Genomic DNA, 27,311 nt, shown 5'->3' with positions numbered 1-27,311 from the left:
GGGGGACCAGTGGGAAAGACAACCGCAGTGAGTTTGGGACTGTTTAGGGTTGATTTGATGCAGTAAATGAAAAGGAGCCGGATGACGACGGAAGCGACGAAAGTATCACACATGTAGCTCGTTTGAGTGTCAATATTATTTTCAACTTCCTGTCGTTTTGTCCCCCGAAGACGGTGACGGAGATATCGAAGTATTGTCCACCTATGGAAGTGTTTATAATGCAAGGAGACGTGGTGAGCAGCCACGCCACAGCACCGGCGAGGTTTTCGGACAGGCCGACTTCGGCTTCTTGTCACGGGCAGCAGTGAGACGCAAGACCCGGGCTTTTTTGGAGATGCAAATAAGGCTGTTAAGTCTGCCTCCGTTTGAGGTGAAACATCGATTTTTGGTGTCTTAAGAGACGTTGTGGATTTCGGCTCTTTACGTGACACAGTTGAGGAGGGGTACGAGCTGGAAAATACAAACTACACCGCATGTGAAGGAGGAAAAAAAAGCTCGAGCAGAAATCAGCAAACTGAGAAGGCGGCCTTGGTGTCGTCAGCAACAGTATCCTGCCCTTCTCTGACAGCAAAATACGCGTTATGAACACATAATTTCTCCAGTGCTGCAAAAAGCTTAGTTTTTGGAGCTGGTCAGGAACGTAAAATGGTGTGAAAGAGGGTAACATTGCGATAGAAACCGCATGTCCAACAAGGAATCTAGACCAGTTTAGTTTATTTATTTTTCTTTATATACCCCCTCCACCTTCACTACTTCTCCCCTCCACCCCCTCCTCCCCTTGACCCCCTTTTTTCTTTTTTTTTTCTTGCGGGAAGATGGGTTGTTTGGGCAACAGTAAGACCGAAGACCAGAGAAATGAGGAGAAGGCACAAAGAGAAGCAAACAAAAAGATAGAGAAGCAGCTCCAAAAAGACAAACAGATATACAGAGCAACACACAGACTACTACTTTTAGGTGAGTTTATTTTTTAAATTCTTTTGTGTTTTATCTTTCTCATACGTACTTTTATGCAGACAAGTTGTTCAGTCTGCAGAGTTGAGACGCTGCTTCCTCCCTGTATAACCTTCTGGGATGTTGTTTTGGGAAACATTGTCAACAGTGTGACTTTGCTCTTGCATAAGACTAAAAATGCAGCACTGCGCTGGGTATTCAGCAGGTTGCTGTCAAATCGACACCATCTACCACTACAAACGCCCAAACATCCTGTAGCAGAGTCCATATGTTGGTTTTTAATATATTCAGTGATGCAAAGGGAATGTATAAAGTGGGTACTCTAATGTCACTGGTCATTATAGAACCAAAACAACCACTGACTCAAATCAAGGAGGGTTTCCTGGTCATTTATGGACGGTATATAAATGTTTTTTTTGCTAAATGTCTTTTTATATTTTGCAAAGCACACTATACTGAATTCCTGAATATTAGGCTAAGCTAACTTTTGGTTTACATTGCATGCCAGTTTGTGGATCTTCGGAGCCCTAACTGTGTGTTAAGATAGTGTGACTGCAAGTAAAAAAAACAACACTTAATGTAGAAATGAACATGAATAATGCCCAACATGTAGTTGTCTGTGTGAGAGAGTGATCTGGAGGTGGGCTCAGTCTTTTATTACATAAGAGACAAAAGAGTGTTTTAACTTTCCTTGCCTTGCTGTCCTTCTCTAGCCTCCTTGTTTGTCCATTTATAGGCTTAACGCTCCTAACAAGTCTTGGTGTTCTTTGTAAAATTCATTATACCTCATTACAGAAACATTAATGTGGGTGTGTCACATATGACACACCTGTATTTATAGTGGGAGGAAGTTGTGGTTACTTCAGGAAAGCAGAAGAACAGGACCCACATGAAAACCAAAACAAATAAGTCTGTTTTGAAGATAGCTATAAATTGAAATATGCCATGGCCATGGATCTGCCAGATCTAATTTAGGATTAGAATAGTTTTTTTATGTAGATATTTTTTTTGGGGGGGGGGGGGGGGTCATATTTGTATGTTAAAACAACGAACTAAGCCAAATGCAGCGTGGAAGGCTCACTCACTCAGCTTAAAGAGTATTCAAGGCCATATTGTTTTGTACGTTTTTTGGGAGAAGCTTGCAGTACTTTTGTTTTTAATCTCAAAGCATCTCGTAGTGAAATCGTCAAATCCGGTAATTAAAACAGGAGAACTAGTTTATTACTTGTGGAGTCTTTGTGTTATGTGTCAGTGATACAGAAATGGTTGTCATCTATTGGCACGGCTTTTTGAGAGACACTTTGCCTTTTTTATCTAAATGTTATACATTTATAATTTATGAAAGAATACACACACACACACACACACACACACACACACACACACACACACACACCAGATTGTAAAATAGGAGACACATTCAAATAACTTTAATATTTTGTAGATGTATTTTTAAATTTCACATTCAAAGTTTTAAAGAATAGTGGATGGACTGCTAAAGATGAAGTGAAGAAAGCAGATAAAAAGAAATCATGTGAGGGACAGGGGAGGTGTCTGACTGTGTGTGAAAGAGCTGCAAACACAGAGCTCACATGTTGAACTTTGAGCTGCTCTCTTCTCATGCAGTCGTCCACACTGCAGGTGTGGTTCCAGAGCAACAGATGTAAGTTTGACTCTTACAGAAGTGTCCCAACAATAGACCTGTAGCGGTCAGAGACATGGCCAGAAACACAAGATGACACTTGTCCTTATTCTGCTAACATCAGTCGTTAACAGCAGTGAATCACAGAAATGAACAGTGATCACATTTTCCTCACGGGACATGAAGGCAACTTAACTGCTCTCTTAAATAGCTCTGCCAGTAGCAAATGTTTTCTTTGTGTTTGTCTGTTTGCAACATAACAGATGCACATTTATGTTCTGAAACTTAGGATGCTTAAGGCTTGACGTTTCGTATGGAACAGAGCAAGAACCCTTGAAACGTGTTCACATCCTTCTATGAAACAACAGAACATGACTTGCTTATACACTCAGTGTTGTGTGCATACTGATATGTTTTCCTAATGCATGTAAACTATTTGACATTTCCATTTTAGGAATACAATACGAAATCAACAACTTAGATGATAAATCTTCAGCCAGACATGACTATATTTTCACCACACTATTGTATTTTAGAAAATCATCCAGAGAAGTAGATGGTTTTCTTGCACCCCCACATGACTGTTTTGGACGCCGCTCTGTTTGCCAGGCAAATGACGGCAAACCGAGAGAAGCAGCAGCAAAGGAAACGAGCAGGAGAACTAGTTCAGATATAACTGATTCTACCCGACCTAAAAAGCCTCAGCTTTTTCTATTAACCTCCATGAGCAGCAAAATGGTATAACTAGAAGAGATAGTAGAGATGGTTTCGAAAAAAGGAGCCAGGTTAGAGTGCAGAAAGTTTAGCCAAAAATGAATAATGTTAATATTTCATAAGGCACAGATAATTAAAATAGCTGAGAGCTGGGTGCACCTTCATTGTTAAGCACCATCCCATCGCTACACATTTTAGTTTATTGACTGGAGTACCTCTTTAGTTTAGGAGAAGGGGTCAGGGTTTAGACTCTGACAGAGTTCAGTTTCCTTTTTTGTCTGACAGCAATTGACAAGTGTGTGTGCGCCTTGTAAAGGACAGAGAAACAAGAGAGCTTTTTTGTTTGCTGTAAACATAACATCTTATTTGTTGAAGCCCAAATAAGAAGGACTGGGGAGTCTTAGACAAATTGATTAGCCAAAAATGCTTTGCGAAAGCGAAAAATACAAACGCATGAATGGAAACAGAAAAAGCCACAACACGCACACAAACATCACAGGACGAGGATGAGGGCTGTTGTTAATTGAATCATTTCACTACATACAGTGACCAGAATCAGAGCGTTACATTCATAGTCTCCATAATGCCTGCATAGAAATATGCACGATCTGTACTCATTAACTTGATTTGTTTTGATGTTTACAACCCAACAGCCCTCATCCTCGTCCTGTGATGTTTGTGTGCGTGTTGTGGCTTTTTCTGTTTCCATTCATGCGTTTGTATTTTTCGCTTTCGCAAAGCATTTTTGGCTAATCAATTTGTCTAAGACTCCCCAGTCCTTCTTATTTGGGCTTCAACAAATAAGATGTTATGTTTACAGCAAACAAAAAAGCTCTCTTGTTTCTCTGTCCTTTACAAGGCGCACACACACTTGTCAATTGCTGTCAGACAAAAAAGGAAACTGAACTCTGTCAGAGTCTAAACCCTGACCCCTTCTCCTAAACTAAAGAGGTACTCCAGTCAATAAACTAAAATGTGTAGCGATGGGATGGTGCTTAACAATGAAGGTGCACCCAGCTCTCAGCTATTTTAATTATCTGTGCCTTATGAAATATTAAAATTACTACTTTTTGGCTAAACTATGGAATATATGTAACAAACATTGACTTTAACAACACAACCTCTCAATTGCTGAAGTCGCTGAAGAAATGCATGTATCAAACCCAATACATTTGCAATATTTCATTTGTCAATATGCAGTGTCTTTGACTCTTGGCTTAGTTTTTTCATTTTTGGAATCAGCCGTTTGTCACACAAAAACTATAAAGTGGAATTTCGGACTAATGTGAATGTCCTACTGTATCCTAGTGCCGAGTGTCTGTGTGATGTTTCACAGTGTTTTACAGACTCCTAATTCTTCCCTTTCTTTCTGTCTCACTCCCAGGAGCTGGAGAGTCGGGAAAGAGCACCATAGTGAAACAGATGAGAATCCTACATGTCAATGGCTTCAATGCAGAGTAAGTATGATGAGGGGTTCCGGTTGCTTGTAGCTGAACATACAGTGTTAAGTGCTCTGTGTGCCCAATGATTACGTTTCCAAATTCTTGGGCTTCACCCAGAAAACCAAAGTGAAGGCAGAATCTTTAGCTCTTTCGAACCTCGCAGAGGACCAGAAACTTAGTTATGCTCAACAAATTGTCACACCTGTAATTGACAACTCAGTGTACAGCAGGTCCAATAAAAGTCTGTCTGTATGTGTTACACCACTGCAGTTTCATTTAGGCCCTTTCAGTACGTCTGCATGCACAGTTCAGCCGAGCAACTCTTATAGCCGAATTAGGCCATTTAGTTTGATTAGACTGCGGTCCTTAGAATACAATCACCTGGGTAGAATCAATTTATTTAAGGAAGTATATCAGACTCCGCTATGATCTCTTTCAGCAATTTGGAGTTTTTAGCTATGAGACTATTTTCTTCAAGTTGACGAGCTAAACGGGTTAGCAAGTGGCAAACTGGTTGTATGTCAGACTGTGAAATCATGCACCACTTTACAGCTCTGGACATTTCATATTGTACAGATATTTGAGGGAAGACGACGACATGACTGTTATGCTTCATATTTATGCTGTTTGACTTCTAGGTCTGGGATTTTCTAGCTCCATGTCAACTTACCGAGTTACACCTACAACATCCCATATTAACACGACATTGACGACTTGAAACAAGTACCGTAAATTCCGGACTATAAGCCGCTACTTTTTTCTCACACTTCGAGCACTGCGGCTTCTACTCCGGTGCGGCTAATGCATGGATTTTTTATTGGGGACAATGAGCTTCTGCCGCAAAAACATTTGACTTCGTCACGTCGGATCTTAATATCAGTCATTTTGCGCTTCATGCACGCACCCTCATCATGGAAAACACACGGAGAAATACATATGATGTAGCTTTCAAGTTAAAGGCGATCGACCTGGCTGTCAAAGAAGCTAACAGAGCTGCTGCACGTTAAGATGACACTGACAGCGACAACAGAGACTGAGAAAGTGAGTAATGAAGTCATTCTGAGGCAGTGAATGGATGGACTTTTTCTTGTGAAATATATTACGGTCATCTTTTTCATCAGCCGTGTTACAGACACCGTTGGCTAGGCTTCGTATTGTAACGGTTCATGTTGTAAAGTCAGTAGTTGATAATGTGTTCATAATTCCGATTATGTGGAGAGTCAGTGAATGCACCAGCGAGAACGTGTTGAGTGGCTGTATGAGAGAACGCTGGGGGAGAGAGTTGGATTGTTACGGCAAGTTATGGTTTTGTTCTCTGCTGTAAACGGCGTGGTCACGGCCGACAGTGATCGGGTTATTAAAAGTTATTATTTGAACGCTCTCGTCGTCCTTTAACGTCCGTACGGACGCTACAGTATTTGCGGATGTTACCGGTAGCCTACGTCTGTGTAAATAGCTCTTGTTATAGCGTGGACACCTGCGGCTTATAATCAAGTGCGGCTTATATATGTACAAATACATTTATTTACTTATTTTTAGCCGGTGCGGCTTATATCCAGGTGCGCTCAATAGTACGGAATTTACGGTAGATAAAGTCTCCTTTGTTTTTTCGCACACATCAGTTGCTCACAAAAAGAAAAAGAAGGTTTTGCAAAGATCTGACTGATGAGCTTTATATCTTTTGCTAGTAACTCAAAATTAAAAAACAGAGATGCCAGTTTGCTTGAAAATGAATGCCAGCTCACCTCCATTAGGTGTATGTTGAATGCTTTTATGAATCCATTCATGAGTTTTATCTTTTCACAATAACAAGGACATTACACACTGGTATTTCATCTGGAAAGTATTCCATCCAGGTGGATGAAGAAAAAGTCTGGCATTTAAAAAAAAATGTTTTGCTAACTTTAGAAAGAATGATAAAGGATGCCTGCACCTTTCAGCTGGTTGTCAGCTCGCTCAAAGCTGCTGTTGGCTGTATCTATTTGTCAGGTGAATAAGTTACTGTAGAAAAACAATACAGACAATTAAAAGAAAAATCCTACGTTTGCCCCACCCCAAATCTCTACTGGGAAAATTTCTACACCATCATAGCCCTTAGCTTTTGGCTATCTAGCGAGACCATGTAAGGACGTTTAAGTAAAGAATATATAAAACCAACCTGTATTACGTCAATTGACACCAACCCAAATAAGTATAAATTGTATTATAGGCATGTTGATTGTACTAAATGTATGCACATAATGAATCTAGATTAATACGGTGGCACTTCTAGCTGATCCCTATTGCACAGACTCTGGCTCCAAATTGGCAATATGGCAGCACACAGGGGTGTTATGGCTTCATCTTTGTCCAACAGGAAGAGGCTCAGGTATGTTGTCCATTTGTCGACATCTACAGTCTATGAACACAGCTCTGTAACGTCCCACAAGTGACCTGTGTTTGTTTGGATCCCCATTAGCTTCAGGATAGCGAGAGGCTATAGAAAGGAAGTGTTCCCGTTTATCTATATGTATTTTTTAGGCGTCTGTGTAGCGCTTGTACAAGTACAGCTGGGGTAGTGGCTCTATGGTAGTTGGTCGTCTCACAACTGCAAGGATGGGCTTCGATTTTTATGGCGTTATTATTGTGCCACATTGGCGAGAGGCCGAGGAGACAGTTCTGAGAGCGCAGTGGCCCTCTCACGAGCACATACTTTCATTTTGAACAGCAAATATTTATCTGACCAAACCAAAAACATGATCTATGTAGAGCTGCAGCTATCGAATATTTTAGTAATCGAGTATTCTATCGAATATCCTGTCGATTAATCGAGTAATCTAATAAATCATACTTTTGCTTAATTAAGGTTTAACTCGTCTTGGGTCGTCCCTACAAACCTGCTTCTTTGCAGTTACAATGGAAACGCCTGCTTGTTACAGCCAACCACCTCTGCTCTACAGCTGCTGCTGATACTCACCATATTACTGACAGGGTCCCAAATTCACTTTCTGATTCACTGGTCAAGGCGGCAGGTAGATGAAAAATACAGGCCAAACACGTTTTAATGGCTGAAATAGCAAATACTGTTTTGTGTAGCCTACACATCTGTTACAGTACATTTAATTGAGAAAGCATTATGTTCTGTTGAATCAATCACAGAATCAACCATTATGTCAGATAAGGAAATTGAGAAACTTTAAATATATATTTGCTAAATTATTATTCCACAAACAAGTTCTGTCTTGATTTAGCTTTGAAGACATCAGACATTTCATATACCGTAAATTCCGGACTATAAGCCGCTACTTTTTTCTCACACTTCGAGCACTGCGGCTTCTACTCCGGTGCGGCTAATGCATGGATTTTTTTATGGGGGACAATGAGCTTCTGCCGCAAAAACATTTGACTTCGTCACGTCGGATCTTAATATCAGTCATTTTGCGCTTCATGCACGCACCCTCATGATGGAAAACACACGGAGAAATACATATGATGCAGCTTTCAAGTTAAAGGCGATCGACCTGGCTGTCAAAGAAGCTAACAGAGCTGCTGCACGTTAATATGACACTGACAGCGACAACAGAGACTGAGGAAGTGAGTAATGAAGTCATTCTGAGGCAGTGAATGGATGGACTTTTTCTTGTGAAATATATTACGGTCATCTTTTTCATCAGCCGTGTTACAGACACCGTCGGCTAGGCTTCGTATTGTAACGGTTCATGTTGTAAAGTCAGTAGTTGATAATGTGTTCATAATTCCGATTATGTGGAGAGTCAGTGAATGCACCAGCGAGAACGTGTTGAGTGGCTGTATGAGAGAACGCTGGAGGAGAGAGTTGGATTGTTACGGAAAGTTATGTGTTGCTCTCTGCTGTAAACGGCGTGGTCACGGCCGACAGTGATCGGGTTATTAAAAATTATTATTTGAACGCTCTCGTCGTCCTTTAACGTCCGTACGGACGCTACAGTATTTGCGGATGTTACCGGTAGCCTACGTCTGTGTAAATAGCTCTTGTTATAGCGTGGACACCTGCGGCTTATAATCAAGTGCGGCTTATATATGTACAAATACATTTATTTACTTATTTTTAGCCGGTGCGGCTTATATCCAGGTGCGCTCAATAGTACGGAATTTACGGTAATCAGCCTGTATATTGTTAGAAGTGTATCTCTGTCTGCTCCTGCAGCGCACTCACAGACTACAGAGACCATAGACGTATGTCTATGACAGAGACTGTGAGAGGACGTTGCTATCGTTATGTTAGCTGAAAACACGGAGAGAGTGAACGGAGAAAAGCCGACCATTTGACCGGATCACGTGTTCCCGACTGGGTCGTATGGATCACGGATCAACTGTGTGCTGACTAAAAGTTAAAAGCGGCACGCCGCGCTCGCGTGTGTGCGTGTTAGCGCTGAAGTGTCGGTGTAAGAGAGAGGAGCAGGTAGCTGCAGCTACATTAAACGTGTTTTATACTCATACCAAAGTTTTGATGACGCAAAAAAAAAAAAAAAAACTTAACGAAGCCTCGAGGCAGCGAAAATTCCTCGATGAATTTTTGTAATCGAGTTATTCGAGGAATCGTTTCAGCTCTAGATCTATGCACGCTCAACTTTGTCTATGCGCGCTCAACTGTTTGTACATGCTCTCTCAACCTCTGCTCCGTGTGCTCACGATCAGCTCTGCGCTCAACACAGCGTCTCTGTGCTCTCAATATGCATCTTGCGCTCTCTAAACTTGCCTCCTGCGCTCGCTCGAGGTGGCACACCCAGAAATGCAGCCAGCAGAACCAGCCAATCAGAGATGGGGGGGGGGGGGGGGGGTTAATTCTGATTGGCTGTTGAGACGACTGAGGTCCTTTGGAGTGTGCAGGACTCTGTTACGGAAGTTTTATGACTCTGTAGTGGCGTCTGCACTTTTCTATGCAGTGGTCTGCTGGTGAGGTGGGAGCACAGAGAGAAAGGAAGAGACTGAACAGACTGGTCAGGAGGGCCGGTTCGGTCCTGGACTGTCCTCTGGACTCTGTAGAGGAGGGGGCTGAGAGGAGGATGTTAGTGAAGCTGAGATCCATCATGGACAATCCCTCTCATTCCCTGCATGACAAAGTTGAGCGTTGTTTTTGGTTTGGTCAGATAAATATTTGCTGTTCAAAATGAAAGTTTGTGCTCGCGAGAGGGCCACTGCGCTCTCAGAACTGTCTCCTCGGCCTCTCGCCAATGTGGCACAATAATAACACCATAGATTTTCAGCTCTTAAAGCCACAAATCAAAGTGCCCTTGGGCAAGACGGTGAACACTAATTTGCTCACAAGTGAAGAATGAGAACGAATGGGATTAAGCAATACTGATGGACACTTTGCATCTTATGTATCAGTATGTGACCGGGTAAATGTGACATGTAGTTGTTTGTGTGTGTTGGTGTATTGCACTGTGGGGGTTGGTCTTGGTTGTGTAACGTACCTCTTGTGTGTCTTGAGTGTAGATATTTGTGTCAGAATAATTAATTCATCATTGCTTAGATTTCCTGGTTGTATTGTTGTTTTACCTGTATGGCTTCTCCATCTGTGTGTAGTTAACTGGAGTGCTCAGTTAAACAACCTTTTTGCTGTTTAAACTGTTAAACTTTGAATGTGGGGTTAAATGTTATCTCTTTAGTGTGTAAAAATAAAACGGCCCTATTTTATATTTCTGCTGAAACAATCCTTAAGGCCAGTTCTTCATGGGCCTCCACATGACAAACACAGAAACATGTCTTTTCAAAGCCTGGATCTTGAGATAGAGCATATCGTTTTAGTGAATGGAATAAGTGTTGTGGTGGCCAAAAGGTCACAGTAAGTGGCTTGTGACAAGAGTTCTGGTTCCAAATGTTGGCCTGGTTTTCTAAAGGAAGGAATGAATGACTCGACTCACTCTCTATTCTTCTCAACTATGACTGAGTTGCCTTTGGGCAAGGACCCAAAGGTTCCAGGCCAGGCCCCTTTCCCTTGCTTACCAACTGTAAACCCTCCAACTTAATTCACCAAATTATGATTGGATGTCATAACTCTAACCAGTAGTGTCATGCCTTCTTGTCTGCACCCCCTATTTAATGATGATCAGATGTAAACAAGGCCCAATCAACGTCCTTCCTAACCCAATAGTAGATGCAGTTAGTTAGTCCAGAGTGAATAGAGGCAATAAAAAGATGGATGACTTTTCCATCCAGCCAGAAGTGCCAAACAGAACAACTTCAGTTTTTAGTCTAGTTTAGGAAGTTTTGGGTTGTCCTGGATGCAGTCAAGCAGCAGTTTTAAAGACTGACGACTTCCAGCATTATATATACGGGAATATCATCCTGAACACTTAAATGAGTTAATAACTCATGTTAAGAACTTGTCTAACACAATTTTGCTTACTGGAAGCAAATGTGTGCTTTATTATGTAATATTTTGTGTTGTACACTTGTACGGTAAAGATAATTCATATATATTTTGCATCATTTTTACTTTATTTATTTTCTTTGTGGTTATATTCTGTATAAGAGCAACTTGAACGCACCTTGATAGATACAGTATTTCTGATTGTGATTGTTTTTTTTTATTTTTTTAAAGGGGACCCAGTGGGAGCATGTACAGAGTAAACTTTAAAGTTCGACAACAACCCTCTGCTTTTTAGAAAATTTGAGGCAAGGGTACCTTACAGATAGATCTATTGCACAAAATAGAGTATAAATGGCAAAAAAAAAATAAAAAAAATAAATAAAGGACATATCCAGCTGTGTTGTCGGTGCCTATATGAGCAAGGCAAGTAAGTATGAACTCAGCCACCCATAAGCTGTACCACTTAGTGGGCTGCGGGGGGATGGACACAGAGTAAGAGATGGTGGTCACTCTTGACGGGTCACCCATTACACACAATGCGGACAATAAGACAGGGATGAAGTTTTACAGTCGCACCAAGTGGCTCCAAGATCACCAGGATTCACATGCACACGACAGGCAAAGAAGACGTTTTTACAGCATAAATAAACATGTTTACAGCCTGATACAAAAAGCAATAGGCCTGATTGCCTATCACTTGCACACGCTGTACGGTGGGTGATTTTTGCACTGCTCTGTTTGATTTAGAAAAGGATACATGCTATTCACATTTTGACAAGAAGCTGACATGATAGACAGGTGGGCGCAATGTAACAACTCAACAATGCTTAATATCTGCCTCAGCTCTGGCTCTAAGCCTGTCATTATGTTGACTGAAAGTTAGGCTGAGAAAGCATTTCCAGCACAGCGGAGCCCCCTGCCCCCCAACCAACTACTGTACACACAGAAAGGCCTCAGCCAACAGGCAGGTTTTAAATGGACATCTTCAATGTTGTGAGTGCCAGCACTAACAACCACACCACCAGGCATTATCTACTATTCCCTTGAAATTCCAGGCATGGGAATAGGTAGCATTGACTACATCCATGTCTTCTCTGATTATAAGGTTCAATAGTTTGGTTCCAGAAGTAAAAATTCCAGTCATTTTCTCCAAAGCCGGTTGGATTATTAGCCATAATGTCATAACTATCCAAGGTAAACTCACCACAAGCTACCAAAGTGTAAAATGATGGTATAGCTGTAGGAGACACAAGTCTGTATGATATCCACCTTGTTTTAAGAAGTTACAGATTTATTTGGGATATCAGGGCAAACGACTACAACACCCATGATCATAGAGTGCCACAGAGACGTCTCTGATTGGTTGAGCTTCTAAGGCAACGTTTTCCTGCCCCTCTGCGCTGTATGCGAATAGACCAGTTTTGCTAGCAGGTTAGCTAACACGAAAGATGTAATAACTTTGCCATGCCGCTGTGAATGTAGTTTATATTTTCCACAACAAAAACTAAGATAGTGCAACCCTTGCATTAACAGTATAAACACTAACAAAGACAAAATGTACTTTTTAAGAAGAAACAATATGGGATGTAGGATGGGTAGTTCCTTGACTTTCGAGACAAAGATTATGTACGCGGTCTTGTACTTTTGCCTTTTTACTGTTTATTAATGATGCTGTCTTGGTGGAAAATTAAATGTACTATAGTCACATACATGTATATATAGTACATACAGTATATATGTATGTATAGTACATATATGTATGTATAGTACACATAGTCACGAGTATTGGGGTAGCTGATTGTCTTGGTTCTAGGCACCAATCTGTTGATAAAAGGATGTTGAGGAGAAAAAAAAAAGGGAGGATTTCAATGGGGAAATTTACTTCCGGATGCAGAGCCACCGAAAAGGGGCCGTCACTGTTGAGCTCTATAAGCCTGTGAAGGAACTGTTAAGCCCCTTTTCTTTTTTTTCTTTTTTTTGGATAACTGAATAGCAAAACAGACTTCTTGGAATGTGAATGGCCCTGGTCTAAAGAAATTGATAAATATTTGCATGGATATGATTTAGTGCAGCCATGTCTCTTGTGAAAAGTTTAAGATTGGCACAGACCAAAGAGGCCCATCTATCCCTTTGTCAATGAAGGTGAATGCTGGCAAATCAAATGTAAACACAAAGCTCTTTTAGCTTAACTGGCTCTACACTTGGCTTTATTGTGAGTTCTGTCTCAGAGAGTCCAAATGTCTACAGCTATCTTCACAGCAGACATAATTTCTCCACCACGCTGCCAATGAAGGTCTGTTTACTGTTCCTACATTAAAAACAAACTGCACATTGCAGTTCACCATGTCATAGTAACATGGAGTGTCCTTGTACTGCTGACTAAATCCTCTTTTGTGTAAAACAAAATAAGATGGCTTTCTTTGAGGGCAGATTTTCTATTTTTGGGTTAAAAAAAAAGCCAAATGTTTTGTGTCTCCTTATCAGTGTAAACAGTAAGGAGGTTTAAACTCAAAACATGCATTGAAATTCAGGCCGCTCGTAGTGGGCCTCCACATAGCAAAAGTAGCACTAGTAAGAAGAATGACATTGTGCTCCTCTCTATCTCTTAATGTTTTTTACTCTTGGGCTGCAGATAGTCTTATGGATGTATGTCTTTACAGCAGTAATCCCGAACATTATGTCACTGAACCTGTGTGTCTGTTTCAGAGAGAAGAAGCAGAAAATTCAGGACATCAAGAACAACATTAAAGAAGCTATTGAGGTAAGTGGCTTTGATCGTGTCTCTTGTTGTTTAATTCTTCATACATACAGCACGAGCAGATAGCGAGTCCTGCTTTTTTTTGTCAGTGCTCAAATATCACCATTTATCACCAAATGTTACCTACTTGTCACCCAAACTCTAAATCTGTTTTGTTTTCATTGGTGTTCTTTTGACAGACTATAGTTACAGCTATGAGCACTCTGACACCACCAGTGCAGTTAGCGTGCCCAGCTAACAGGTATCGGATCGAATACATCCTCAACCTCATCAGCCAGAAGGACTTTGAGTTTCCCTCTGTGAGTAGTACATAACAAAACAACACACTCACACACCACTCTAAGAGGAAAATGATTGTTACAGCACCAGAGACCCATGCCATGATGTCCCATTGGTAGAAATACTTTATTCCTTAAACTTTGAATAACAGCATTAAAAAATCAGTTGTCTGTAGTTTTTAAAGAATTGTAGGAACAGCACTGGAGTGCGACATGTAGCATTCCCTGTTAAATGTTAGGTGCAGGTCTCTCTTATGTGTGTTTATTTCAGAGGCTGATGGTAGCTTATTATCTCAAATCCCAGGTGATAGTCCCTCACATGGGTAATTTCTGTGTGAGTTGAGTACTCTCCCATGGATTTTCTTATTAACTAATTGTCCAAACCAAGGGATTTAACCTGAGACTCTGAGGGGTTTCATTGTTTATCCACACACACTTGTGGGACCAGACTTGATTCTCTTTTAATCACTTGCTTCTGAAAGGCCATAGAGACTTGAGAGCCAGCAACTGAACAGTTTTTCAGAGCAGTGGCTGTGGCTCAGTGGTAGAGGCTGTCACCTCTCATCCGGGAGGATGAGGGCTCGGTCCAAAGCTCATGAAGTCACAAGTGCAATGTGGACAAGATACTAAACCCCAATTTGCTCCCACTGCTTCATCAGCAGTAGTGTATGAATGGGATTAGTCAATACTGATGGACAGTCTGTGCAGCAGCTTCTGCCATCAGTGTGTGAATATGTGTAAGCGCTTTGTGTAGTCAGAAGGCTAGAAAAGTGTTATACGAGCTCAAGTCCATTTATCGTTTAAGTCAGTGCATGAACTCGAATTCTATGCAATAATAATGAAATTTTAAAAAGGGGGAGGAGTTTAATTGTTTTCTGATGATTGTCTTGAAAGGTTCTATTCTAAAGTCTAAAAAAAAGTTTGAAGGTAGCCTTTCTCACCAACTCCTATACTCCTGCCAATGAATGTATTCATTGGCATAAGGGTCTAATTAGTACAACTGTTTGTGTTTATTGTATTGTGATGATTATGAAAGGACATAAGACATCTCAAAGCGCCTCTTGTTTATGTACATACAGCCATAAATGATGACCTTCGGCTAACAGCTGTTCTACCAAACTATCACACACACATTAACCCTGCAGAAGTGTCCTTGGGCAAAACACTTCCTACCAACTCTAGTGGCACTATTTTATTTTGTGAGTGTTTTTTTTTTTTTTTTTTTTTTTAAATATCGGGGTTTTTTTCCCCCTTACATGCAACAAATGTTGAGGGCTGAAGTTTGACTTGCTTTGTAACCAGGGTGCTCAAAGTGACTGGGATTTTACATTTTATCGAAGGGGACGTATTATCCCTCTTTTTCCAACGTTTCAAACAGTCCCCTGTGCTCTAAATAAACCATCTGTGTTGTGCTTTGGTCCAAGTATAACATAAGTCAAGCACCAGAGGAGGTTTGTAACCCTGTAGAAATCAGCTCTCTTAGAACGCTCCGTTTGTGTGTGTGTCTCTTTAAATGTAATGACCCCCCCCCCCCCCCCCCCCCCCGAGTTTTCCTGGTAGACGTCGCTCCCCTGTAGAGACCTGCGCAAAAGTTTTACTCTAGGCTGGGGGTGGAGTCCACGGGTGGAGATACCAGGGGAGAGAATTTCTTACCAGAATCCAACTTATGATGTCACAAAATCTGTGGGTAGATAGACACTCAGGTTACCCAAATATATGTATATATGTTCAAAAACACTGTTAAAGGGGACTTTTCATATGTCCCCTTTAAACTCCATCCAGCTTATGGGGATTGATCATGTAACAGCTCAGATTGGAGGAGTGTTACCTGTTGTCTAAGGTCATTGGGTTCATAGCCGTAACGTAAAGATGTATTCACTTTTTATTAACTCTCCTGGAGGCGATTGGACAGCTGATAAAAACTCTGTGATGCAGAGTTGCAACAGAGAGAGCTTTGGTCTAATTCAAATGAGCTGCTGAATATGTTCAAAAAGCATCTAAGACATTGAAACATTATTTCTTCATTAAACCTGAACTACTGTATCTCAGTCGACTCAGCACCTCTTCATTTAGCATGACCTTCTTTCGAAATAAGAAATTACTCTCCAACTACGATACAGTTGAAATTACACTTAGCTGGTGCAACCCGTCAGTGCTGCACTTCCGAACAGAACCTTTGAAGATATAAACTTCAGCTATGGAAACCACTTTACTTGTACTTTAGGAATGTTCTCAACATTTTGAAGACAAAGTGATCCATTAAGTAATCACAAAATATGAGGATGATGATAAAAATCCTTAGTGGCTGTCCTCCATCAGTGAGAGTTTTTATTTAAATAGTGGTTTTATAGAAGTGTTTCTACATTCTCAGTTTCCTGTTACCTTACATACTCATGCATTTGGGGGGCAGCTGTGGCTAGAATCAGTCGTCTCTCAGCTGGAAGGTCGGGGGTTCAATCCCCAGCTCCAGCAACCACAAGACCGATGTGCCTTTGGGCAAGACGCTTAACATTGTGTTGCTGGCGCTGCATCGTCAGTAGGCAGGTGTGTTCTGTGGTGTTAAAGCTGAGTCGTCAGAAGTCTAGAAAAGTGCTGTACAAGCTTGAGTCCATTTAGCTTGTATTTGATGTCGTTCACTTTGTACTTTTCTCTGACTTTTTGTGCCTGTGCTATTATTTGGTTATTGTTTCCACCTGGTTGGTAAAGTTTAGGTTGAAGTTGTCAAAGAGAAACCAAAAACAAAATGATTTTTCAAAACAACCTGATCACACAGCATGTCAATGTATAAGATGCAGAGATGTTGATTTATAGCAAGTGAGCCGACGCACGTCTGACTCAGCAAAACATTCTTATGATAAGTCAGCTGTTTGAGAGAACACATTTTATAAGTTTTTCTGTTCAACATGACCCTCTTGGACTTCTCCATCTCTGCACTGTCCATGCAGTTCCACTAAAACTGAGCAATTTGGAAGAAATGATTTGTGTATTTGTCACGATCAGTTGTGGAGAGAGGACGCAAGGAAACGTAAACTTCTGTAATGAGAAGCCCCCTTGGTTCAGCCCTTTTAAAAGTGGCTCTGACATGGTCATAGGAAGAATATACAGAGAGAACAGCGGAGCAACACGTTCCTTAAAAGCTTTAAAAGAAGACTCGCGTAGCGCCTATTTTACTGGTTCCAACCTTTTCTAGCAATGTTGGAATGTCTGTTAATTAGCATGTCGAGACCCTCGATGGGAACCTTTCTGGGACAAAAAAAGCTCACTGTTTTGGGACTCACAAAAGCCTTTACCGTTTGTTCACTGCAGGGTTTGCCAGTTTAAGTAAACATTGGATTTCAATATTGGTTCGCTGTGTCAGCCCAAATTTTTGGCAACAGCATAAACCGGCACTGGCACCAGTTGCTGCTGATAAGACGCCTCTGGTTATTGACCGCCTGCCTTTAGCATCCGAGCAACAATACCTTTGACAGCAGTTGCTTTTTTTTTTTTTTTTGGTTTACAGCCGTGTGACTTGTAGACTCGCTGCATGCACAGAGGTCTAATTATTCTCTGCTTTTGTGAAGGGCTGCACTAATGTGCCATCAGTCAGACTTTTCTTGTATATCGGATAGTAGTCATGATCGACAAGAAGCTGGAAAATGTTTGTTTCCATAACGCACCAAAAAGGCTTCAGGTCGTTTACTTAAGATGGCACGACTGTTGCACGTTCTTGTTAACACTTGTAACGGCGAAATGATACACATGAACGTGAATGCGTGTTTCTTATTTTTTGTGCAAGTCACCAGCTCAGGTGTTTTGCTTAGATCACGGACTTCACAGCAGTTTTCTAACAACAGTTCAAATGAAATGCACAGCAGAGCAGACGCCTATTACTGAGGAGTTTAATCCGTGATGCATGAGAGTGAGTGTGTCCGGAGAGCCTGGGTGTCTCTCTTTCCATCCACCTCTATTTACCTTTATAGACATGTACACAGGCATTGCCCAGGTACAACTCACACAGCATGTGGTGTCAACAAGAGCGCTGAGCCTCTGGTGCCCTCAGAAACACATTGTGGATGGCACACAGCCCTGTTCTTCTGTCTGTGCTGTGCCATACCTGTCACATGTGGTGTAAGATGCACAGTGAATGATACTGACTTCTCCCTGCTTGTAATAGCCGTCCAATATGTTAGCACACGTATTTTTTTTTTCCATTTCTTTTTTTTTAAATCAAGCAAAGGCTGTCGAATAGCACACTGAGAAGACTACAGGGGATCAATCGTACAATGCCATGAAAGAGAACTTGCTTTGTGTTTCCCACTTTCATCTTCAACAAGCGTTTGATTATTGCAGCCCATGTCAAGAACACACTCAGAAGCAGCCACAATGAATTTTGTAACATGAGACTTTTCTATTGACATTAACGTGATTTTCTTTCCTCATTGCACCTCAGGAGTTTTACGACCACGCGAACACACTGTGGCAGGACGAGGGGGTCAGGGCGTGCTTCGAGAGATCTAACGAGTACCAGCTAATCGACTGTGCCCAATAGTAAGTAACCACCTGCCAGTTCTGATACATGGTGACATGGTCTTTCCACTGAGGTACCAGGTTTTTGGTTTTACATGTACAATGATCAATCCCCTATACAACCATAACAGCGAGGTACTGATGTAGAGTTTGTTTATTTAAGTTTGTCGGCTGATTCGATTTCTTCCTTGTTATAGTTGGTTGCTTTTTTTTAAGTTCACACTGATTCTTACAAGTAAACCAAGGGCAGCGAAAAAGGAGATCTTTTAGACATTATGGTTGTTCTGGTTGGTAAGCATGAGCTGTTTGTTTCCAGTCTAAGCAGACTTGGGATCTATTTTCAGCGGGCTTGTTTGAGGTACATGCACATACTGTACACCCATTAAAGACATGGACTCATGTATTAAACTAGGGCTCAGTTTAATAGTAAGGAAATGTCTACATTTAGTATCATAGTGGAAGCCTTAAATAATTATTTATACAAGGTGCTGAGACTGTATTATGAATTCAAGGTGACTGTCTTTAGTTTGCACAAATTAGCCCTACTATGTGTTTAGTGTCGGCCATGTTGGACTTAAGGAGAGATTGTGGAGGGTCTATCTGTATATAATGTGACTTTAAGTGCAGGTACCCAGTGATGTCTTACTTTAAAATCTGTCCGCTCAGTCCGCTCCCCCCGACCCCTCCTCTAGTTTTTAAACGTACGTCTTCCTCTGAGATTGTGTTGACCTTCCCTCTTTTGACGGACACAGACACAAACACAAGTAATCTTGGTGTTCAGCTGTGCTGTTCTCTCAAAACGTTTTCCTTTAAGGACTTTGGGTGTGATCTGGCGCTGTATCGAACATTAAATGCAATCAAATGAACTTGTGCAGCCCATGTCTGAAGGCCGTAGTCCTCCAAGCGGACGGCCCGGGTTCCAATCTGACCTGTGGCTCCTTTCCTGCACGCCATTCCCCACTCTCTCTGTCCCTGATTTCCGACTCTATCTACTATCCTATCTCTACAATAAAGGCACAAAAAGCCCCAAAACAAATCTTAACTGATTGTGATAATGATTATACAATGGTAGGGAAACACTGTATATGGTCAGGATCCTATTCTGGCTGATTGGCTCAATACTTTCCTGTTCCTAACTTTAAGAGACTCAGGGTTTTTTTATGATGATGATGCTGTGTGACGTGTTGCTCTAATTGTTTACTGCCGCGGGATTTCTTCGGTGTGATATCAGTCACCTGTTAGGCATCTCATCAATAAATTACTGACTTAATTGTTTTGATATTCAACTCACTGATGGGGCTGCTGTGTTGACAAAAGGAGGCAGTTTCCATCTTCAATAGATTGTAGAATAAAACCATGACAGATTATCCTTCAGCAGAATAACTTGAATCTGTCTTGTGTTTTATACAATCAAGCCTCAGGAGTATACGGCTCATGCACATCTGGCTCTTGAGTAACATCTAGTGGCAGCTATATGGTATCACAACAAGCTCTGTGCTCGTTGGGTTACTGTTCGTCAGTAAATTTGACGGATTGAAAAATACCTTTTCTGTTCCTTTAAAGAGACAATAGATGTTTTTTTTGTTTTTCAACATGTCAGCTCTTCTAAAATGAGGTTAAATACAAATCCATACAAGCGTGTAAGCCCTTTGATAATCTGAACCTCACCTCTACAAGACGTTATCTCTATGAAACACTCGTGTTTCCAAAACTTTTCCTCCCAAATGAAGTCTTTTGATTGTCATAACTTTACAATGGAAATAGAAGATTGCACAATGGCAAATTAGTTTTGTTTTTTAAACAGCCAGAAACATTTGCAAGACTTATTTCTAAAGCAAAAGATCGACTGAGGAGGAAGCGTAGTCTTCCTGTCACAGTAGCAATTTTCCGTTTTTGGGAGCAAACATGGCTGAGGCTGAGTCATCCACAGATCACTGGAGGTTTAAAGGATGAGAGGGAATAAAGTTTGGGGAGGACATCTTTGCTGCTCAGCTGTCGATTGCAATCCCACAGCTCGACTGCTTCTTTTTAGCTCATACATTAGCAGGAGTAAATAACAGTGTTATCATCACTTTTGGTTGGTTTATTGTTTAGATGTACTCAAAGTCAAATCCTTGCCCAGTATTTCACCCTCCCTTAGTTGTGATGGTACATTCCCATCTTTTTGCTGCGTCCTTCGTCTCGCTCACACATCCAGCTCAAAAACACAACCAGCTCATCCTGCTTGATTTTCTTTCTTTTCACCTCTATCTGTATCTCCTGTCTGTATTCTTTCTTAAGCTATCAAGCCACTGTAGATTGGGAGCAGATAGACTATTAATAGCGCCTGTGGTTTGGTCTCCATGGTAACCATGCTGGAGGCCAGGGCGCTGGGGAGCTATTTCTGAAAACTGCTCTGTAATGTTAGACAGAAGCCACTACGCTTTCATTCTTTCTTTTTCTCTGTCCTCTTGTCTTTTGGGGGGTTTTTTACTTCTCATTTTACATAACCATGTTTGTAGTTTTTCTGTTACGTTATGAAAGAACCATTTTTAGTCAGCTTCCCCAGTTCTCCTCTCCAGTATGATATGAAGTGCTAGAAATGTGGACTTTTTTTTGTTTCTCTTCTTTTATGTTGTCGTGATCACTACAGGATGTGAAACAGTTGTCAGAAAGGTCAATTGTCCCATTTGGAGGTCAAACAGGTTTTTTGTTTTTTTTTTTGTAAGCTCAACTGTGTCCAGTTAAGTGAAACGTTTTAGATGGACTCACATTTTTCTTCCTCTTCTTTTTTAGCTTTCTAGACAAGATTGACATCGTGAAGCAGAGTGATTACACTCCAACAGATCAGGTGGGTGACGCTTTGGATCCAAAAAGTTCATGTTTCCGAACTCCTCCTCATCATTCAAATAAGTACACTTTGGCTTGTGTCAGATATTAATAATCAACCTTTCAGTGTGTCTTTACTCAAATTGAAGTATCCTCTTTTTTTCGTGAGGGGAGGGTTTGTGTTGAGATGGATTTTATATTGATAAAAATTCACAAACTATCAAAGACGAATGAGTGGACAGCACTTTTCCAAACTTTATTCAAAAAAAAAATTTCAGCTCATCGATACATTAAGTCCCATGTAGTGGGTGAATCTTCCGATTTTTACTGCAATCATTCAAATCTCCTTTAACATCTCCATGTGATCTCTTTTTTCTGACACGTTTGGGTGTCTACTCCAGGATCTGCTGCGATGCAGAGTACTGACTTCAGGAATCTTCGAGACAAGATTTCAAGTGGACAAAGTTAATTTTCAGTGAGTAAAAATTTAAGAAAAAAAACAAAACAATGAAGTATTATTTGACAAAGCTGACTGCTCTGACTTGTGTACAGTGTGTCCACATGATGGCAGCATTTCATCCGTTTACATTCACGTCCCTTGTTTGATTCACACAGCATGTTCGATGTCGGCGGTCAAAGAGATGAACGCCGTAAATGGATTCAGTGCTTTAATGGTAGCTGACCCTTTTTCTTCACACACTCCACTACATTATTTTATTTGTATTATCTCGTCCTGTTTGATTGATCTCTGTATCTGTCACATCCTCAGATGTAACGGCCATCATCTTCGTGGTGGCCAGTAGCAGTTACAATATGGTGATCAGAGAGGACAATCAGACCAACCGTTTACAGGAGGCCCTAAATCTCTTCAAAAACATCTGGAACAACAGGTGAGGAAAGACAGTGCGTCTGATCGTTGTGAATGTAAAGATGGTGGTAAATTTACCTTTTTTTAAGATGATAAGGAACTATTACAAAATTGAACAACCTGTGAAAATCATTTTAAGTTTTTTATTTGGGGGGGGGGGGGGGGGGGGCTTTTATGGCCGCTCAGAAAAAGGATATCAATGAATACCAGTATCAAAGATGATTACGTATTTAGGCAACTGCTTTTTCTTTTGAATTGTGGCATAACTTAAAACAGTGCAACAAACTCACCATACATCAAATCAAGTGAAATCAATTTGTTTCACAATCATTGGCACACTGTCATTACAGCAGACAGTGTTTACTGAGATCAATGAAGTGTTACCACGAAATCCACAATATCAAAATGTTCCTCATCTATTACATTGCATTTTTAAATGATGTAATTTTCTGAAAGAAGGAAAAAATAATTTCCCTTGTATATTCATGCTCTTGTCGTTTTGATCATTCAATCTTGAGATATTTCTGTAAAGTACCTCAACTTTGAATTCTGCCAACAGAGCTGCCACTTACCTCTTCTTATATGTTTGACCAACTCCAATCAGTGATTATCTTACCGTCACAAGCATACTGTTTCATGGCTCAGTGTGTGCTGTTGGTTTACAGTGTTTTGTTCTCTTCAGGTGGCTGCGGACTATTTCAGTCATCTTGTTCCTAAATAAACAGGACCTGCTGGCAGAGAAGGTGTTGGCAGGGAAGTCCAAAATCGAGGACTACTTTCCTGAATTTGCTCGCTACACCACACCTGACGATGGTGAGCAGAAGCACCACGCTATTTTTCATCCATGGACAGTTTTCAAAACCTCTCCTGCCTTTACTTTAGATTGAAAGATGTTGAATATAGTCAGTGCTGCTGTCCACCACAATAACATCTGGCCTTTTTAACTTGTTTTCCTCCTCCCAAGCTGAATATTTCTCAGCTTGTCAAATTTTCCTAAAAGTTTACTGAGCATGCGGAAACATCTTAGTATGTTATGCTTCTTTAGTCATGACTCACATACTGATGTATGCTTCCTTATCCAGGTCATTGTATGATCTATTCGTGTCGGACCTGAAAGATTGCGTGTCATGTGAGATTTGCTCTCATTACCACACTCTCTCTTCTCTTCCAGCGACCCCCGAGCCTGGAGAAGACCCGCGTGTAACGAGGGCTAAGTACTTCATAAGAGATGAATTCCTGGTAAGGGCATGGGTATAGATGTGCTTTTGTGCAAGTCTGGTGATATTCTCCACATTCTCAATGAACTGAAACCTCAAACAAGCTCTTGTTACTCTTACTTGACGCCCGGCTTTTTTAAGACACCATTCACACACTGATGGCAAGAGCTGGGGATCAAACCCCCGACCTTCTGGTTGAGAGACAACCGACTCTACCAACTAAACCAAAGCTACAATTTGACAATTTGAACTCTTGTATGTTTTTAAGGTGATTCCAAAAACGTCGACATGTTGTAAATGACAAGTCGAGAAGCACAGATCCTGAAGTAGCTCAGTAGTAGAGTCAAGCACCTCTGAAAGGTCTTGGGTTGAGCTCCTGCAGTCACATGTTGAAGTGTCCTTGGGCAAAACACGACTGAACCCCAAATACTCCCAGATACTAACCTTATATAGATACTAGATACTTTAAAGATACTAACCTTCTCGAATTTCCCTCCGGACCAATAAACTATGTATCTATCAAGGTTGATTTGTATGAATGGGCTTTGTTAATACTGATGGACATTTGACATAGCCTAGTAGTCTCCTCCATCAGTGTGTGAGTGTGGTCGAGGTAGTCAGAAGACTAGACAAGCGCTCGCAAAGCTCAAGTCCATTTACCATTTCACCATATTTTTAATTGAAACGTATAATAAATGAAACGATAAACCTGTGCCATATATTTTATTTAGTAAAAACAGATTTCCAATTGTGTCAATATTGGAGTGGCGCACTACCACATCTTTGGTTCAAAGGTTCCATATTGTGCCCTTTTTGGTGTTCATGTATTTATTCTATGTGCCTTTTTAATGACGTTCATAATCGGCAATGTTTGAAAGAAGTGTCTGTTTTCATGTACTGCCGCTCCATGCAGCATCTCTCATCGACCTGTGTTTGCACCGCTCTGAATCCTCCACGATCAGGGCTCCCACATGGGCCTAGTCTTATCTGATTGTTACATGCAGCTACTGCTAAACATGGGGACGTAAGAGAAGACGTTTCAGCAGACTTTGAATTTGTGCACATAAATGTGCCTAAACATGCAAAAGACACCTGGAAAATACACTAAAGAGCATCTAAAACCAGTAAAAGCAGAATATGGGACCTTGAAGTCATTTCATGGGATCTGTTGAAAGTAAAGAGAAATATTTTGCACACACAACAAAATGCTTTCTCCTCTTTTCCTTTCTCCATCTACAGAGGATTAGCACAGCAAGTGGCGACGGAAGGCACTACTGTTACCCCCACTTCACCTGCGCCGTCGACACGGAAAACATCCGCAGAGTCTTCAATGACTGTCGAGACATAATTCAGCGGATGCACCTGCGGCAGTATGAGTTGTTGTGATGTCAGAAGGAAGGTGTTTGGCCAAATAGAACCCAAAACATCGGAATATCAAAAACCTAAACCCTGAGTCTTGGAACTCCCCCCTTCCACAGAAGTGTGTGAGCTCAATTGAAGGAACAGGGGCCAAACACACACACACGCACACACACACACACACACACACACACACACACACACACACACACACACACTAAACCAAACCCCGAACGTCCCCTGATGCAAACTCTTGAAGACAGAGCGTCTGAGATGGAAGGGGTTGATGGGTAAAAACAAAGAGACTCTGATCTACATCATCAGCCATACTCTTCAGCTCCTCACCTCTGCACATCGTATATCAACCCTAAAAATGTTACCGTTGCTGTTTATTAACCCGAAGTGGCTCAGCCTGGACTGTTTTGGCAGCAGTAGAGATTTCCCTCGTGTTGAGGACTTGATCAAACTGAGAGAGCTACTACTCAAGTGCCACTGTTGAATTACTGCATATTAAGAAAAAAAAAAAAACATGTTACAGATCAGCTGAACACTGTATCTCTCACAAGTACTCTGCTCAGGACTTGACTCAAAAAAAAAAAAAAAAAAATCAAGATTGTACACCAGTCTATCTTGTCACATTCACACATCCATAAAAACAAACCACAGGATCTGCTTGCACACTGAAACGTTTCAAACTGCTTTTCAGCGGATTCCAAAATCGGGACGCGTCTCGAGAAAAAAAAACGTAATAATCTACCATCAAGTGGGCAGGTAGGTTGACCTTTTCCAGAGCAGCACTTTGAGATCAGACTGAGGGGATGCCTGCACAGCCAAGCCTGGAGTAGCAGTGTTACAAAATGGACTAATGGTGTGTTGTGATCTGCCAGACCGCGCGGGGTGTGTTAACGTAAACAGGACTGAGCCAACTCTGATGTGAATCTGTTGACACGATTGAAAGGAAGGGGGTCCGTGACAGCCCCTAGACTTCTCAACAGAACTGCTTGCCACCGGACGTTGCCTTGTTAGTAGCGGAGCAAAATTTGAGGTGGACCAATTGAGTTCAAACAAAAGTAAGCCACCTTCAATGGGACTCAACTAACGGAGGGCAAAAAGTGTCCAGCGACAGTACCATATAAGTTAAAGAGAACTCTCATCTTGTCATGATTGACCCTGTTTTACTGTCTTCACAGCTGTTTTTTGTCTGTGTAGACTTTTGTGCCATTGTGCCCTGTGCGCTCTCTCTTTATCGTTAACTCTTTCATTGTCTGTATGTCTCTCTTTATTCGTCCTTGACTGTTTCACTCACTGTCTTCACATTGCTTTTCCTCTCTTTTCATTTGCTCCCAACTCTCCCTCCCCACCACCGCCTTCCCCTTCTTGCACCTTGCTTTTTCGTTTGAGGACAAAACTACAAGTATGATAATTACCCTGGAATATAAAAATGAAGAAGATGACAACGACGAATGGGACACTAATTACTTTATACGCCATTCATTTTTCTATTCTCCCTCCCACCCTTTTGCTCCTTTGTACGTGTCTTTACTTTACTGCTGAACTATTATTCTTGTACAGACTGTAAAATGTATTATTTTGTACAACTTGATTGAAAAGAAACTTTTAGAAGATCCCTGTGCCTTGATCACGACTGTACGTGTGTAATGAGCTAAAGTGGGTGTCATTCTGCGCTGTATAGCTTGGCCAATCCTATCTCCCTTTCTCCAGAGCCACTTCCTTTTCCTCTTTATTCTTTATCAATTTCTCTCTCTCTCTCTCTCTCTCTCTCTCTCTCTCTCTCTCTCTCTCTCTCTCTCTCTCTCTCTCTCTCTCTCTCTCTCTCTCTCTCTCTCTCTCTCTCTCTCTCTCTCTCTCTCTCTCTCTCTCTCTCTCTCTCTCTCTCTCTCTCTCTCTCTCTCTCTCTCTCTCTCTCTCTCTCTCTCTCTCTCTCTCTACTCGAGGCAGAGGACAACTTTGTAGCCTTTGTAGTTTTACATCTTTCCCCTTTCCATTCTCTCTCTATGATTTAAATGTCTATTTTTGAATCCATATACCCCAAAAAGATAACTATATGAAATGTATATGGGTTTTAAAAAAGTATTTTATTAGAATCAAATGAACCTTGACAAATTGTACACTTGATAGTGTGCGTATTGCTATAACTTAAATCCTTTCAACTGAAGTTGTGTTCAGATTTCTTTTGTTTCCTTCGGCCATCACGCTAAAGACATTGAAGGGTTTAAGAGATGCAGGACATTGCTTGTTTCTACATGAATCTTATTTTTTTTTGGTTGAAAAAGGCCAAAAATGTAAGAAAAGAAGAAGAGATTTCAGTTTATTTTCTGATGAAGCCTTCCTAGCCTTGCACAGCAGTGGCAGCCTGTATAGTATTAGTTGCTCTCTCATTTCAGTGCCCTAGTCTTCATTTAATGTGAAC

General features: G+C 41.1%; 1 protein-coding gene across 1 annotated transcript; it reads left to right on the top strand.

Annotated features, from left to right (window-relative positions):
- Positions 1 to 6: 6 nt before the first annotated feature.
- Positions 7 to 26,519, top strand: gnas (GNAS complex locus). The gene is made up of 13 exons (XM_079360547.1): positions 7 to 706; positions 816 to 954; positions 4,692 to 4,764; positions 13,790 to 13,844; positions 14,021 to 14,140; positions 18,552 to 18,649; positions 21,404 to 21,458; positions 21,838 to 21,911; positions 22,052 to 22,110; positions 22,206 to 22,326; positions 22,987 to 23,117; positions 23,476 to 23,543; positions 24,761 to 26,519. Exons 1-13 carry the CDS (start codon positions 683 to 685, stop codon positions 24,905 to 24,907), a joined length of 1,164 nt encoding a protein of 387 aa, XP_079216673.1. The 5' UTR covers positions 7 to 682; the 3' UTR covers positions 24,908 to 26,519.
- Positions 26,520 to 27,311: the final 792 nt, after the last annotated feature.

This window comes from Symphodus melops (assembly GCF_947650265.1).
Source record: "Symphodus melops genome assembly, chromosome: 13".
Classification (NCBI taxonomy): Eukaryota; Metazoa; Chordata; class Actinopteri; order Labriformes; family Labridae; genus Symphodus; species Symphodus melops.
Note: the sequence above shows the minus strand (reverse complement) of the source record. Positions and strands in the feature narration are given on the sequence as shown.

Excerpts from the sequence above, each read along its gene's own strand:
- gnas (XM_079360547.1), top strand. The coding sequence starts at position 683 with ATGTCCAACAAGGAATCTAGACCA. Across the intron at positions 4,765-13,789 it reads GTCAATGGCTTCAATGCAGA|AGAGAAGAAGCAGAAAATTC; the intron begins GTAAGTATGATG and ends TGTCTGTTTCAG. Across the intron at positions 23,118-23,475 it reads CTACACCACACCTGACGATG|CGACCCCCGAGCCTGGAGAA; the intron begins GTGAGCAGAAGC and ends CTTCTCTTCCAG.